This window comes from Gracilinanus agilis, chromosome 1, assembly GCF_016433145.1.
Source record: "Gracilinanus agilis isolate LMUSP501 chromosome 1, AgileGrace, whole genome shotgun sequence".
NCBI lineage: Eukaryota > Metazoa > Chordata > Mammalia > Didelphimorphia > Didelphidae > Gracilinanus > Gracilinanus agilis.
This window is the reverse complement of record NC_058130.1, coordinates 691743039-691759663: the sequence shown is the minus strand read 5'-3', so window position 1 is coordinate 691759663 and position 16625 is coordinate 691743039. Positions and strand designations below refer to the sequence as shown.

Below are 16625 nucleotides of genomic sequence, written 5' to 3'. Positions count from 1 at the left end.
ATGTGTATATATATATATATATATATATATATATATATATATATATATATATATATTGCCTACTGTGGCCAGGAATTGTGCTAAGCCCATTTTTACAAATATATTCTCATTTGATCCTCATAACAACCCTGGGAGATAGGTGCTGTAGTTATCCCATTTTTCAGTTGAGCAAACTGAGGCAAACAGAAAATAAATAATTTACCTAGGATCACAGTAAGTACTTGAGGCTGGATTTGAGCTCTAGTGTCCCTGACTACAGGCCTAGTGCTCTATCCACTGCACTATCAGCTGCCTCCTGTAGTTGAGTAGAGGAGGAAGTATGCTTCAATATTTGTGCTGAATTTACAGTTAGAGGTCTTGAATTTAAATCCTACCACTACGAGGCATATCGCTTCTGCTTTTGGTGATCACATTAAGTGAACTCTAAGATCCTATCTATCTTTTAATCTGCAGTCCTGTGTTTTTTTTAACATAACATATTCATAAACAGTAAGAGATAACATAATTTGTGGGAAAATAGGACAGTGATGCCTGGAGATTCAGGGAAGGCTAGAGTGAGTCCTGACTGATTCTTGGAAAAAATAAGATTCAACGAGGCTACTCTCAGCAATGCAATGATCTGGGACAATGCTGAAAGATTTATGAGAGGGAATGTTATCCACCTCCAGAGAACGGGTCATCTTTCATGTCAGTGTATTTATGGTTTTATTTTGGAGTTTTAGTCAGGTATGAATTTACTCTTACAGCAATGACCATATATGGAAGTATGGTTTGCATGACAATGAAAATAAAATTAAAAAAAAAAAAAGATTTCCATGAGGTCCAGAGAGGTTAGATGTGAGAAATGGTAGTGGGGCTGGTGGGTGACAGTGCTCAAGTGCATGAAGGAGTAAGATAACATGGCATGCTCTGAAAAAAAAAAGAGCTAGTAATCCAGTTTAACTGAAATAGAAAGTACAATGACACTATTCCTCCATCAAGAGATTAATTTCTAGAAACTCTGTCTCTAGCTATCCAGCATGCTTAGAATGCTCTCCTTCCTTGCTTCTGCCTCCAACTTCCCTGACTTCTTTTAAGTCTCAGCTCAAATTCTACCTTTTTGCAAGAAGCTTTTCCCACTCTACTCTAGCCCTCACCCCGCCAGCCCTCTGTCTTTCTTTCTGTTTTTCTCTTATTCCAGATAGATAGATAGATAGATAGATAGATAGATAGATAGATAGATAGATAGATAGATAGTCTCCTCAGCTAGGATATGAACTCTTTGAAGTCATGGACCATGCTTTCATGTTTAGAAAGAATAACAAAATTGGGCTTTCAGGAAGATTCAGACTGCTATTGGCTAAAGTTCCATTGGCTAATTCCTCTTCATCCCTCAGTCACAACTTCTCAGAGGCTGGATCCATGAGGGATCCTTTTAAGTATAGGTTGTACTGGGTTACTGCTGAGGACCTTTTTACCCATTAAATTGTGATTCTTTTATAACAACATCATTACACAGAACTTTGCTAGTAAAAACACACAGATAAAATTACCTCTTTAGATAAATCATATGTAACAATTTTTTGTATGCTATCTTCTTCTATAGAATATGAACTCCTGGAGGATAGGAACCTTATTTTTTTTTCTTTGTATCCCTAGGGCTTAACCCCATGCCTGACACATAGTTCCCAGATAAATGATGTTTGATGATAATGATGATAATAAAAATCTCCACTCTGCCACTTTCTAGTTTGACTTTGTTTTTGTTTTTTTCATCTATCTGGGTTCATCTGCAAAATGATGGTGTTTGATTAGGTGACCTCTGAGATCTCCTGCTCTATACTTTGTTCTCTGATCTTTGAAACCCCTCATATCAGACATGTCCTAACTTTCAGCCAAAATATGACTTTCTAAAGAACTAACAAGGCTCATGTTTTCTTCTGTCTTTTTAAAATTCTCCCAACTCTTCCTTCTGTCTTTCCATGTTATCACTTCCTTTTAAATAGACTCCCTAAAGGGGGATAATTTACTCAATTACCTACGAAAGTGAGTCTCATTTGAGCTTATTAAAGCGTGCATCCTGAGCACGGGTTTAAATGTGAAATGATTATGAGGCACTGAGCACCAATTGACTTACCTACCTGCCGTCCCCTGGCAGTTCATTTTAACACTTCATCAGATGGAAAGGCCACTAATTATGGAGATTTCTGCAGGAGGCTGAATCGCAGTGTTTTTTTTGTTGTTTTTTTAGAAGTTGAGAAAGAACTTCCCTGTGTCAAGTTTTGTGTTGGCCTAGGCTGAAATTAATTCAGACCACTGATAAAGCCAAATATCAATCCAAACGCACTGGCCAGTTTGGATGATGCTTTCCTAATAAGGGTTAGCCAAAAATTCATCTGAATCTGTGGGAGGATTCCTGATCAGAAGTAGGATGAGGTTTCTTTCATTACTGAGATTTCATGATTCTTTCACGTCAATATGAACTTAGCATGAAGTTAAGTGATAAAGCTCTGTTTCTCAAACACAAGCCATACTATATCTTAATTTTATGCCTTTATACTACTGCCTCCATGTCTGGAATGTCCCTTTTCTTCTCCACTCCCATGCTTTCCTATTTTCCTTCAAAACTCTACATTTTTTGTGGAAAGTCTCTTCATCTCTCTTTTCTTTGTACTTCTCCCTATTTCTTTTTGAGATGCCTTTCAACATATGTCTAATATGTACATAGTTATTTACATGTTGTCTTATCCATAAAGAATGTGAAGCTCTTGAAGACAATAATCATATTTTTAATCTTTTCTTTGTATGCCCAGCCCTTGGCAAAATGCCTTGCATATATTAGAGCTTACTCAATGCTTGTGGACTGACTGAAGAAATAATGGAAATTTTTGTATATGGACTTGCAGTAAAGAAAACGTAGATTCAATTCCCACATCAAACTTAATAGTTTGTGATGCTTGTTGAATCATTCAATGTTGAGTCTTGATTTTCTTCTCTGAAAAATGAGAATGTGAATAGTTACATTATTTACTTCACAAATAATGCGTGTGAAGAAAGCATTTTTTATGTTTCAAAACACCATTTCTGTTTGACTGAATGTGAGATAACAAGGCATATTGTATAAAAAACAGGCTTCAAAGTCTCTCTGACAAGTAATTTTCAGTGCCCTGGGCAGCTCTTTAAGGCTATTAAGTTGCAATTCAGTGGTCAGTCTGGATTGCTGAATTATTTCCTTTCCAGTGAAATCACAAGTCCAGATAAAAATAAACTTAATATCAATAATGCATAAGCACTGGATTTGAAGACCAAAAATATGAGACCAAGCCCTAACTCTAATTTATTTGTCCTCATGTTGCCTCTCTGAGATTCAATTTTCTCATCTGTCTAATCATGGGTAATAATACCTACTATGTGTCTCACTTGATTATTATGAGGATTGGGTGAGATATTATAGGTATTGTTATCCACAAACCATAAAATTCTATAGATTGGACAGCTGTCAATAATATTACCGTTGCTGTTACTGTCATCATCAGGTAATTCAGGACTGTGGATATTCTTCTTATAAAAACTACTGTAATGATTTTTCTAAATGTTAACAATAGACTTATAGAATATGATAGAACATTAATGATTGAAGACCTGGGAAAGTATCTAGTGTAGTGATGGTGAAACTTTGAAACTGCAACCCTTAGGCTGCATGTGATCCACCACCCCCACACCCGCTTTACCCCAGACAGAGAAGGGTGGAAGCCCTCCCATTGGGCTGTTGGGTAGATTGGCAGGCAATGTGAGAAATGTCCTCAGATGACATGGAGAGGAGGAAGGGAGTAGCCCCACCTGGCATGCTACAGGATATGTGCTATAAGTTTGCCAACATGGATCTAGGCTAATACTCCTTTTGTATAGAAGAGGTACCTGAGGTTTAGAAAGATGAAGATATTCATTCAAGGACATCACTGATCTGTGCCCTAATGCTTATGTTCACATCTGGTTTCATCCTTTCTACAGAGGTAGAATGCCTCTTCTATGTCATATCCTAAACATTTGATTGCCTTTAGCAGCCCCTTCATTCTTTCTTCCTAATTCAAGTTTCAGCAGCGAGAAAGCAGAGTTTAAAATTTTGCTGTTCTATACATACTATTGTGTTTAAAACCTGGAAAGCTTCCAACTGCCAGGAAAAGCTAACAGAATTCACTGGCGGGCAAGAACACGGGTTATGTTACAGCATTGATTTGTACTGATTGCAGTCAAAGCTCTCCTTTAAAAATGATTTACTTTTTCTTTTCCTTCTTTTTCAGTAACTGACCATTCCATTTATTAGGATTAGAATTTATTGATTGAAGGTGATGGTGGACTTTCAAATAAACGTCCAATTTAGCTGTGCCTAAAGTCATTTCCTTTTAGTGTGGAAAAGCTAAATATATGTCATTGGAGTAATAGCCATTGATAAAGGTCTGAAAAGGGAAATACATTGAGCAATTGAACTTCCACTCTAAGGGAAGAGGGTAATGAAATGAAGAATGAACTAGAATTTAACTTGCCTGGGATTGCATCTTTTCTCAGTCAAAAATTTCCCTATGGTACCTTGGACAAGTCACTTTGCAATGGATGGGTCTCAGTTTCCTCATCTGTCAAATGGATAGTAATAACACAGAATCATTAAAATTTAGAGTTACATGTGATATGAGAAGGCAAATAATCTGCTCAATATCTGAACTGATTTCTGATAAATCATTTTCCAGCCTTTGCTTAAAAAATTATATTAATGATACAATTCACTGACATCTAATGAAGCCATCTTTTGGATTGTTCTAATTCTTAGGAATCTATCTTCTGATAAGAATGTGAAGATTTATCCTTTGTAACTTCTATTCATTGTTTTTAGTCTTCATGGAGCCAACAGGAATTAATTAATTTGTTCTCATATCCACTCTTTATACCAGGAAATATTACATCTCAGTATATTAGCCCTTCACCTATTTTAAACAATAATTTCTCCTGTAAACATTGTTTTCTCTTTTCTAGACTAACATTACCATTTCCTTCTGACATTACTGGCATAGTATGGTTTCAAATCTAGTCATCATCACAAGTGTAAAATCTTACATCTGGGTTCAAAATTGACATCTTATGTACAATATGGGGAATGCATGTTTAGATAGGAGTTTGGAAAAAAACACAACCAAGGGTTTTTTTAGTGGACTGCAAACTCAGGATGAGTCAGCAGCGTGATGTAACAGCCAAGAAAGTACATTTGATCTTGCATTGCAAGAAGCATAACTTCTAGGGAAAAGGAAGCTTTACCTTGTTCAAACTACATCTGGCATTACTGGGTACATTTTAGCTTGCTATGTAGATTGACCTATACAGTTGCTGAGGTCCCTTCTAATTTTGGAATTATGTGACTGAACACTTGTACCTTCTCCCTTTCAGGCTTATTATAAAGGGTAAGTGCTTGGCTCACAGTAAGCAATATTGATGCGATAAATTTCCTTGACCAATTGATAATATAGTAAAATGATTTATGAACAATGAACTATATAAGTAAAATTGAGCATTGTTAATGTTATTTTTCAGTATACAGAATTTTATAGTGATAAGAAAACTCTTCCTATAAAAATATATGATGGGTTTACTTTGAGATAGTATTGAACTGGTAGAATGTGAGAGAATGTTAGAAGTGGAAAGGGAATTCTAATTACTACAAACACTACTTTTGAATGGTGTCATTTTTTAGGATGAACAATTATATTAGATCTAAATCAGCTTCCTTTTACAAACAATGAAAGAGAACATGGCATACTTAGTATAAAATAATTCCCCCATTATTTTTGAAAGGTAAGCATAAAATGGATTATGGTTTAGGAGAAAAATAATAGGACTTGAATCCAAAGACCTGAGATTAAGTCCATAGTCAACATTTCAGAAGCATATACTTTGCATAAATTAATTTCACTTCCGTAGCTATAATTCAACTGTAAATTTATTTCTGTAACACTGCCCAACTGATCTCAAAGGTTATGTACTAGTAATGACAACCTACGTCGTTCTGCAGCTATCCTTGCCAGCTCACAGAATGTGTATATCAAATACTTGATAAAAATTCAATCTTCTTATTAGAATTCATTTAACACTTAAATTTTGCAAAGTACTTCAGAATCATTTTTTTAAACTCAAGTTTCACATTAACCCTTGGTATTCTTGCTGTTGTTTCTATTCTACAAATGAGTTCAAGTATGAATTAGACAAACAAATTTCAGGTATTGTAAAAATTTCTGCTCAGGTAACATTAGATGCTCATCTTTGGTGATTCCAGTGGTGAAATTCTGATATTCAGTATAGGTTGATGAAATAATTTTGTCTCACTCATTGTATGATTTCTTCCCCATTAATAAACTGGATAAGCAGCATAGTATATGAACCACTGAACTTGAATTCAGTAAGTCCTGAGTTCAAATACTGCCTCAAAAACTGGTTATGTGACCTTAGCCAAGTCATTTATTTTATTTCTGCTCAGTGTTTTTCTTCCCCTTCATGAGGTCTTGTAAAGAGTAAATGAAATCATATGTAGAAAGAACTTTGAAAATCTTAGAAGCACTATATGAATAGTAGATATAATTGCCATTTTTATTATTATTATTATTATTATTATTATCATCATCATCATCATTAGAGACTAACCCAATTATTTCCTTTTTTAACACCCTTTCCTTCCATCTTAGAATCAATACTATATATTGGTTCCAAGGCAGAAGAGCGTAGACCAGTTATTTTGCTATTAAGGGTAATTCCCTAGTGAGGAAACTTCCTCTCTCATTATATCTCCTCTGCATCTTGCAATGTTAGTTTCTTAGCAGTAGGAGATTATGTGATTTGCCCAGCCTCACACAGCCAGGAAGGATGTTGCAGGAGTGGGACTTAATGGAATCGCTGTTTCCATGATGGCGCATTGCTCCTTCATATGGCAGACTTCTCCTTGCTTAGATGCAACAGCTCTACTATAGACCTGAATACACAAGTCAAAACCCTTATAGCTCATTGTCATTTTTCTTTTTCAGAGAACTCCCAACTGGGTTCTGCCTGTGTCCAAGAGAATACCGTGAACAGCCGGATATTTCAAATCTTGTACAGGAATGAAGAGATTGTCATTAATGAGTCGATGACCTTTCAAGTGCATTTGCTCTTAGATGGTGAAAGGGTAAGGCAGGAATCCCCAACCTTTGCATTGTGGGAGCCTACTGTTCATTTTCTTTAAGAACTAAGACTTGCAGCATTAGGGTCAGAGGGAGAATATTGAAAGCAAAGTTTTTGAATTGAAAAGGGAGATACCACAGCATCAATGATCACAAAGCATATTGGGTAATTATAATCAATTTGGAGATCAAACAGATAAAGCTTCTCAGGGACAACTAGTGAATACAACCTACCTCTTTGTTAGAATGCAATATCCTTCCAACCTTACTTTAAGTATCAGTGATAGCACACACAGATACACAGACACACACACAGACACACACACACACACACACACACACACACCCCGGATAACTGGATACATCTTCAGTAGAGTCCTTCTACCCCATCCACTTACTTTGAGCACACTCACAATTCCACTAGGTTTTAAAATAAAATGTTGTCTGATTTTACATGAATTAATCAATGTCTGCTCATTAGTATTTTATTCTGTATTTATGTAATTCAATGCCTTAATTCCCTTCCCACCCTCCATATATAGATATTCTACCTCAATCTTGCCTTCTTAGATTTGGAGCATCAGAACAATTGATTGATATGCCTTCATCAAGGCAAATGACATTGAAGTTTTCTTCTAACTGTAACACTCTATGTATCTATGAATCTATAACGTTTTTATAGATTTATAGTCTTTTTTTCCCTTCTTCTGTCATTCAGTATGTTAACTATCTCAGCCTCCTGTCATCAAATACGTGACAGCTTTGCTATCCTATTGCTTTATCAAAATCATTGATTAAAGAATCGAGAACAAATAAGAGTGGAAGACAATGTCAGTTTACTGCCACTAGACACCTGCTTTGGGGTTGACAAGGATCTATTAATTCCCAATTTCAAAATGAAGGAGTTGATACTTCACCATCTCTGAGGTCTTTCTAGTTTTACTATTCTCTTTTCCAATTTAAATCAATTCATTTTAATTCAAATTGAATAAATATCTATTAAAGGTCTTCTGAATGAGTAGCACTATGGTTGGTATTGAAGAAGATACTAAATTTAGATAAGAAAGCCAATACCTTCATGGAACAAGACACAAATGCAAGTGATTTGATAGCTAGTAGTGCTTTAAGATTTTAAAATATTTTGTATCTTTTAATAAGCTTTAATTGCCTAAAACTGCATGAAGACTTTGAGGTTGTATTCTGCCTTATTTAATCCTTTCAACAACTCTGTGAGGTAGGTACTTTTGTTGTCCCCACTGTATAAATGAGGAAATTGAGTTTCAGGGAAATTTAGTGATTTGATGAGGTCACACAGCTAGCAAGTGTCTGAGACATGATTTAAACAAAAGTCTTCCTAACTCCAAGTGCAGCTTCCTATTCCCATGCACCACCTAGGAAGAAACAAAGTTCTACCAGAGGTGAGAAGAGAGAAATAACCCATGACCTCCTGAGTACAAGAGAAAAGGCTTCTTTGAGGAGGTGATATTAGATAGTAGTTGAGAATATGGGTAGAAATTCAGTACTATAAGAAGATAGATGGAGTACATTCTAGGCATATAGGCATGAAAGAACAGGGCTATTCAAATGACCCAGTAGTCTGGTTAATATTTAGAGTATATAGATAGTAGTAGTAAAATTGGAAGAGTAAGAAGGTAATTGCTGATGAAGGGCATTGAATATCAAACAAAGGGACAAAATGGAGAAACCACAGAATTTAAATGGTGAACAGATTAATTTGAAAAAAATCAAAAACAGGGAAAGACCTGCATAAAGTTATGGATGAAAAGTGAAATGAGCAAAACTAAGAAAACATTATATAAATTATATACATTATATACAATAACAGAAATGTTATTTGAATAATGACATATATTTATATCTTTATAATATATAAAATTATATAATCTATCACTAGAGAAAGAACTGATGAATAGAAACAAGCAAGACATAGTTTTATACATACATTTTTTCAAATGATGCCTTTAAAAATGGGGAAGGGGAGAGAGTTACCCAAGTGTTTTAATGTAACAAATAAACAAATAAATTTAAATTAAAATACAAAGTCAGATTGATTTGAGTTGAAAATTTCCCACAGATATTTAGTAGCTAAGTGACCCTGCCATATCAATTTAACCTGCCTTTTGTGATAATGAGATTAAATCTACCCTGCCCATCTTTAGATTTAATCACCAAAGGTGAAAACATCTCCACTTAACTCACAAGTTGGGAGATCTGTGACCCACATGTGGTAGAGTGAGTGACAAATCAGAATTTACTGACTGCCTCCTGGGCAGTCCTAAGAAAAGCATCTGTTGTGATTGGACACGTAAACTAAGAGGAAGGCACAGGAAGTGACACAAAAGAAGCTTCTTTAAAAGAGAGCTCAGTGAGCTCAGCTTCCTCTTCTAGTTCATGAACAGGACCTGAAGGAGTTCTTCTGGTTCGTGACCAGGACTTGGAGGAGCTCTGGAGCTGGTGAGACTGTTCTTAAATCTTTCCTTTGTTATTCCATGTGGTGAACATAAAGACTGAATCTTCCTAAACTTCTTTTAAGGAACTTCCCTTTTAAAGAAACTCTGTGATTGAAGGTTTTGCTTCATACACCTCTGGGGCCTTTGGGTCTCAGCCCTTGGCTCAAGGCTTGGCCTTTTCCAATTGAGGACTAGTTAGATCTACTTGAGTTAAACCAGAGACCTAAGTGAATTATTTAGTTTTTCAGGTTATCTTACCTTATCCTCTCTCTAAATTTCATACTTTCTCTCTTCTCATTTGTAAATAAACTTCCATAAAAGTCATTTTGACTTGAGGTTATTCTTTAATTAGGAATTGATAATTATTCAATTCCCTGGTGACCAAACCTTTTAATATATTCAACCAAAAAAAACCCCTTTTTCCTTCTTACACTTTGCCTCAGTTTCCTTTTCTGTAAAATGGGGATAATAACAATAGCATACCTTAGAGTATAGCTGTGAGGATCAAATTATGTGTGTGAGTGGGTGCAGTGAAAGTACATTGGGAAATCATATAGTAAATTGAGAAAAAAGCCAGGCAGGGAGGCATAATGAGTAGTTAGAGACATAAGAATAGAATATCACATCATAAGGTAAGACAATCCATTAGAGAAAAAGTGGTTAATAATGTCATTTGTAAACAGAAAGGTTAAAGATAAGATCTGGAAAAAAAAAAGGCATTGGATTTCTCAGTACAGAGTGAAAAAAAGGATGAAATCTATTTCAGCAGAGTGGTGGCGGGATTGCAACCTGTTGAGTTGAGAAATTCTAAAACTCCAGGACACTTCTAGTTCTAACATTAATTTTGGTATTATAAGGTTCATGTTCCAATATCCAATGTTATACTACTACTACTACTACTACTACTACTACTACTACTACTACTACTACTACTACTACTACTACTACTACTACTACTACTACTACTACTGTAAGGGGTTTTGATTGGGTGAATATTAAAAGGTTTGGTTGCCAGGGAATTGAATAATTATCAATCCCCAATTAAAGAATAACCTCAAGTCAAATTGACCTTTATGGAAGTTTATATACAAATGAAAAGAGAGAGAGAAAGTAAAAAAATTAGAGTGGGGATGATAGGATAAGTAACCTAATACACTAGGTAATTTTCTCCAATCCCTTGGTTTAAACCAGGCAGATCTAATTAACCCTCAGCCAAGGGAGATCCAGCCTTGAGCCCAAGGCTGGAAAGTCAGATGGCCAGAGATCCGAAGGGCCCTGGAAGGTGAATAAAGCAAAAGCTTCAGTCACAGAGTGATTTTGAAAGGGAAGTTCCTTAAGAGAAGTTTAGGAAGATTCAGTCTTTATGTTCACCACATGGAATAACAAAGGAAAGATTTAAGAACAGTCTCACCAGCTCCAGAGCTCCTCCAAGTCCTGGTCACGAACCAGAAGAACTCCTTCAGGTCCTGTTCATGAACCAGAAGAGGAAACTGAGCTCACTGAGCTCTCTTTTAGGGGCTTCTTTTGCATCACTTCCTGTGTCTTCCTCTTAGTTTACGTGTCCAATCACAACAGACACTTTTCTTAGGACTGCCCAGGAGGCAGTCAGTAAATTCTGATTTGTCACTCACTCTACCACATGTGGGTCACAGATCTCCCAACTTGTGAGTTAAGTGGAGATGTTTTCACCTTTGGTGATTAAATCTAAAGATGGGCAGGGTAAACTTAATATAATTATCACACTACTACTACTACCACTACTAAGATTAAATAAAAAGTAGTAGTGCTTATTATGTGGCAAAGACTATTTTTAGCACTTTACAATGATAATGTCATTTGGTCCACCCAAAAACCCAATGAGGTTCTATTATTATCCCCATTTTACAGTTGGGGAACTGAGACAAACAGTAGTTAAGTAACTTGTCCTGGTCACAGAACTGGTAAGTGTCTGAGGCTTGTTTTGAATTCAGGTCTTTATGACTCCAGGTCCAAAAATGCCACCTAACTGTCCATAGTTGTTTTAAGGACCCTTCCAGTTAAAATGTTACGTATCTTAAGGGTGCATCAGTACCCTTCTAGTCTGGCTGTTCAGAGGGCTTCTTAGCACTCTTGCTCTCATCCAACCTGTACTCTCTGTCTTGTCTACAAGAAATGCTGTAGCCAATTAAATCCTGGAACCAGTACTGGAAGTCTCCCAATTTACTAGAGAAAAAGCATACATGCTTTTGTTTGGATCTTAAGTTCCAAATAATTGGTAGTCAGAGATGATATTTTCAGCACAATATGTACTACATGATATACCTTATAATGCACAACAAGGCAAAGAAGCATAATCATTTATGACATTTGTATACAGCAAAATGTGGCATCCCCAATGCTTTTTAAAAGACATTTTAAAATTCTGAGGATCTAAATTTAAATTCCAGTCATATGTGTCTTACTAGATTATGTTTATCCAGGAATGTGTTTTCAGAGAAACCTTTCAATAAGAGTTCTTCCAATTTTACTTGATCAAAACATTCTTATAAAAATTAGCTATGCTTTCCTGTCATCAATCAGTTTTAGAGAAATTGAATTGCCATCTGTGCATGGTGTCATCGTATTATGGAAAGCACACTTTCATTTGAATCAGAGACAATCAGCTCGAAGAGTCCTGCTTAGGCTAGATATTAGCCATCTGACTTTGGGCAAGTGAGATCACCTCTCAGAAATCTATTTTCTTCATCTATAAAATCCACAAGATATTATTTACATAATCTTCCCTCCTACACCATGAGCTTTGTTGTGAAAAATAGTTCTATGGATTTTAGCTTGTAGGGTTGATAGATGATTATGAGGTACATGAAGAGGATGATGATGATGATTATGATGACAGAGAGGCAGTATGATTTCAAGACATTTAATTTTAGCTTGGAATCAAGCAGTCATAAGTTCAAATCTTGCCTCAGAGATTTACTAGTTATGTCACGCTGGGTAAATCTCTTAGTCTTTCTCTTAGTTTCCTCATTTGCAAAATGAAGCAGTTAAACTTGATGGAATCTAAAGTCTCTACCATTTCTAAATCTAATAATGATAATAAATAATAAATATAAACAATAACCACAACTACAATAACAGCTAGCATTTATAAGAGGATGCTAAGTGGAGAAGTAGAAAGAGTGCTTGTCCTAGTTAGAAAAACTGGAATCCAAATCTGGTCTCAGATACCAGCTGTATGACTCTGGTCAAATCACTTAACTTTTCTCTGTCTCAGTTAAAATTCTTTGAGGCAGCTAAATGTCTCAGCCAATAGAGTGATTGCCCTGGAGTTTAAAAGACCTGAGTTCAGTCTAGCCATGGATATTTTACTGGCTATTGTCACTTAACTTTTGTTTTCTTTAATCCACTGGCGAAGGGAATGGCAAAACTTTTCAGTATCTTTGCTAAGAAAACCCCATGGCCAGGATTGTTGTGCTATGTTCTATGAGGTCATGAAGAGTTGGACATAACTGAGTGATTGAGCAACCAACATTTATAGAGTGCTTTAAGGTTTACAGAATGCTTTGCATATGTTTCTCATTAAATTCATGAATACCTATTTCTTAGGATTAGTAATAACAATCAAATGAGACTATTGCATATCTATATTGATTCTTATCACTCTTGGATAGTAGAAGAGAGAAGTGGGCTCAGTTTGTACAATTAGATACATAGCATTTGTCTAAATCTGGGAAAAGGTCTCATTATTGCTTATTTCTCTAAATCTTATATTCTCTGTCTGACAATTGAAGCAGATCTTCTTAACTTACTTTGTCTCTCTGTGGTGTTTTGCTCCTCACCCATCACAGGATCTCAAAGCCATCTTGTTCTATGTTCCTTTCCCTCATCAAAACTTTCCGAAGAATATTGCATGTTAGAAGTAGATTGAATCTTAGAGACCCAAACCTTCATTTCACAGATGTAGACCCTGAGGTTCATAAAGGAAAAATCCTTTGTCCGAGGTAATATAAGGAGTTGGTGGAAAATCTGAAGCTAGAAAACTATTCTCAGTGTTTCTTATTCCCATTTTCCTCCCAAGAGAGTGTCACCTGTTCAGTAAATAGATAAAATATTTATAACATAGTTACTTTGTGACAGATACTGTGCCAAGTGCTGGGGATATGGATACAAGAAAAAAAGAAAAAAAAACTTCTTAAGGAGGTTATATTCTAGTAAGGGAAGACAAAATATAAAGAGAAGCTAGGAAGCAGGGAATATTAGGAGAATGGAAAAAGGTACCTATGGGGAATAAGCTAGCTGGTAGGGAGGTAAAGTTCAGAGAGAAGTGAGGAGAATGTATGGGAAATCTAATGAAATGTCATTTTGGATGTAGGTCAAGGACTCACTGATTAACAGATTGGGCATTAGCCAGTCTGACTTTTGATTCCATTAATATGTGAAATTTCTTTCTTTTCTTGTTTTTTTTTTTTGTCTAAAGTCACCAAAACCTCTTAACTATCTAATAGTCATTTAGTTTCATATTTTCTGCTTCATTTTCCCTATTTACCTAATTACTTTATCCATTCATTTATTTCTTAATCAAGTAAAATTAATTGCTTGTTAGTTGTTAAATACTGTCTCATCTCCTTATTGATGTTTTTATCCTTCCTTGAATTCCTATAGGTCAATCAGTAACATTTATTGAGAGCCTACGTGCCAGTCACTGTGTTCTTTACTAATCTGTTCTTATATCTCTATCTATTTCTTTCGTCTCATTCACTAATGGCTTTTCTTCCTCTCATACTTAAACACAGTATTTCTCAGGGCTTAGTGATGATATGCCTCTGTCTTCCCCTACACTTTCTGCCTCAGCAATGCCATTCATTTCCATGCTATCTCACAGTGTCTCCACTGTTAACATTGCTGCCCTTGGAAGATTACTATCTAGTAATTAATGGTCTATGTAGGAAGTAGGCAAGAAGACATTAGGTTAGTTGAATCCCACTGAAGATATAAGGGATATTTTGAGGAGGAGATGAAGTAACAAGGAAGGAAGGAAGGAAGGAAGGAAGGAAGGAAGGAAGGAAGGAACGAAGGAACGAAGGAACGAAGGAAGGAAGGAAAAAAGTGAAGGAGGGTTTATAAACAAGTCAACTTTGGAGGGAATTTCTATTTTAATGTAATGCCAATGTAAAATTTCTTGTATAAATTAAAAATATTATTAAAAGTAACACTTATATCACAGTGAGATATAGAAAATATTCATATAAACATGCATAACTATATATGCACATACACCTGTACATGTGCATACTTTATATATGTACACATACATATGTACATATTTGTTTTATTAAATGGCATATATTTATCAAGATGGAAAATGTTCACTAATTTAGGGAGATTATCAAGTCATACCTAATAATCTTTCACTTTCTTCCATTGCTCTCATCATCAATATTCCACTCTCACTAACTTGCCAGGTTGGTTTCCTGACTTCACCTGAACCATTCATTCATTCCTTGCTCCTTCCATTCCTCACTTCCATCAAAATGGACTGCTAACCCTCTTAGGTGCCCTACCTCCAATATTTGCCCATTCATAAAGATCCAGCTCAAATTCCTTCTCCTTCATAGACCCTTACTCAGCTTTCTCAGTCCTCATTGATCTCTCTGCTGCCAGAATTCTTATGATACTTATATATTTACTTCTTAGATGTCAATTTCCATCATATTTAACTCATCCTCCTGTTGTGATACAAGATGACATCTGGGCTATTTTCAGTCTAAGATATTCTCAATTCAATTCAGTAAAAATTTATACATACTCATATGAAGTTTGCTCTACCCTTATGCATATGGATATGAAGGTAGATATGACATAAGTCTTGCCTTTGAAGTAGTAACAGTCTAATAGAAAGGGAAATGCATACATGATTCAAAGGATTAACTTTCAGTTTAAGAAATATTTATTAAGGGCTTACTATGTAAAAAGAACTATATGCTAAGTGCCTTGGATACACAGAAACTAAACAGTCCTAGACCTCAATGGTTTTACATTCTAGGTTAGAATAAAGGTATGTGTAGAGAGATTTGAGAAATTTAAAGAGGTGTAACCAAGTTATTATAGCAACCCTAATTGTTGACCCTTTCCTCCTGGTCAGCACTACTTTTGTATATTCTTGAATGGCAAATAAAAGAGATCTCAGGACTTTGAACAAAGAAGTATCTTAACAACGAGATTATAGAACTGACTTGTAATAAAACTGTTGTTTATGGTATAAATCTACAGAATATTGATTTGTGAATTATTTATTGTACCTAGTGTAACCATGACATAGTGAATACTGGTTCTAAAGCCTGGAAGAAATGAATAAATAAAAAACAAACAAATATATATATACACACACCTGTAATTCAGATGGGCACCTGGCTCTTACTAACTAGACAAAGCTGTAGAGAAGGGAAAATGCCCATCTCAGGCATCCCAGACAAATGTAGTAATAAACTTGAGCCTGCTGAGAAATCTTCACTGTCTTGAGGTCTCTTCTGCCTTGACTAATAAATCCAATAACTTGAATGCTCAGTGGTGCAATTCTCTCAAGAAGAGAATACCAAATATTTGAGTTGAGGTTGAAATTGACTTTTAGAATAAATTGGTTTTCCTTTCCCTTGTAGGTTGAAGATGCTTTAAGTGAAGTAGATTTCCAGCTCAAGTTGGACCTTCATTTTACAGACAGTGAACAGCAGTGAGTAAACCCTATGATTTTAATTCTCTTTGTGTTTGTTCCTGATATCTCTTGTCCTTTTTTCCTTGGAGTACTGTTCTAAAACAAACTCCTTTGATAACAAGGATCATGCTTTTCTTACCCTGTGGCCCAGCCATAAATCCATGGTGAAAATTGGTGGTAATTAAGTAAGATAAAAAATCCATGCCTCGTTCTATGTTTTTTTTTACATTTATTAATATTCATTTTTAACATGGTTACATGATTCATGCTCCTCCTTTCCCCTTCAACCCC

The 16625-nt window shown here is 35.5% G+C and overlaps 1 protein-coding gene across 1 annotated transcript in view; it reads left to right on the top strand.

Annotated features, from left to right (window-relative positions):
- Window positions 1-16625, top strand: part of FAM135B (family with sequence similarity 135 member B) — a 388009-nt gene that overhangs the window by 200079 nt on the left and 171305 nt on the right. The window contains exons 3-4 of the mRNA XM_044658294.1: window positions 7041-7180; window positions 16282-16352. Of these exons, the coding sequence (XP_044514229.1) occupies window positions 7041-7180; window positions 16282-16352 (211 nt within the window). The remainder of the gene's footprint in view (window positions 1-7040; window positions 7181-16281; window positions 16353-16625) is intronic.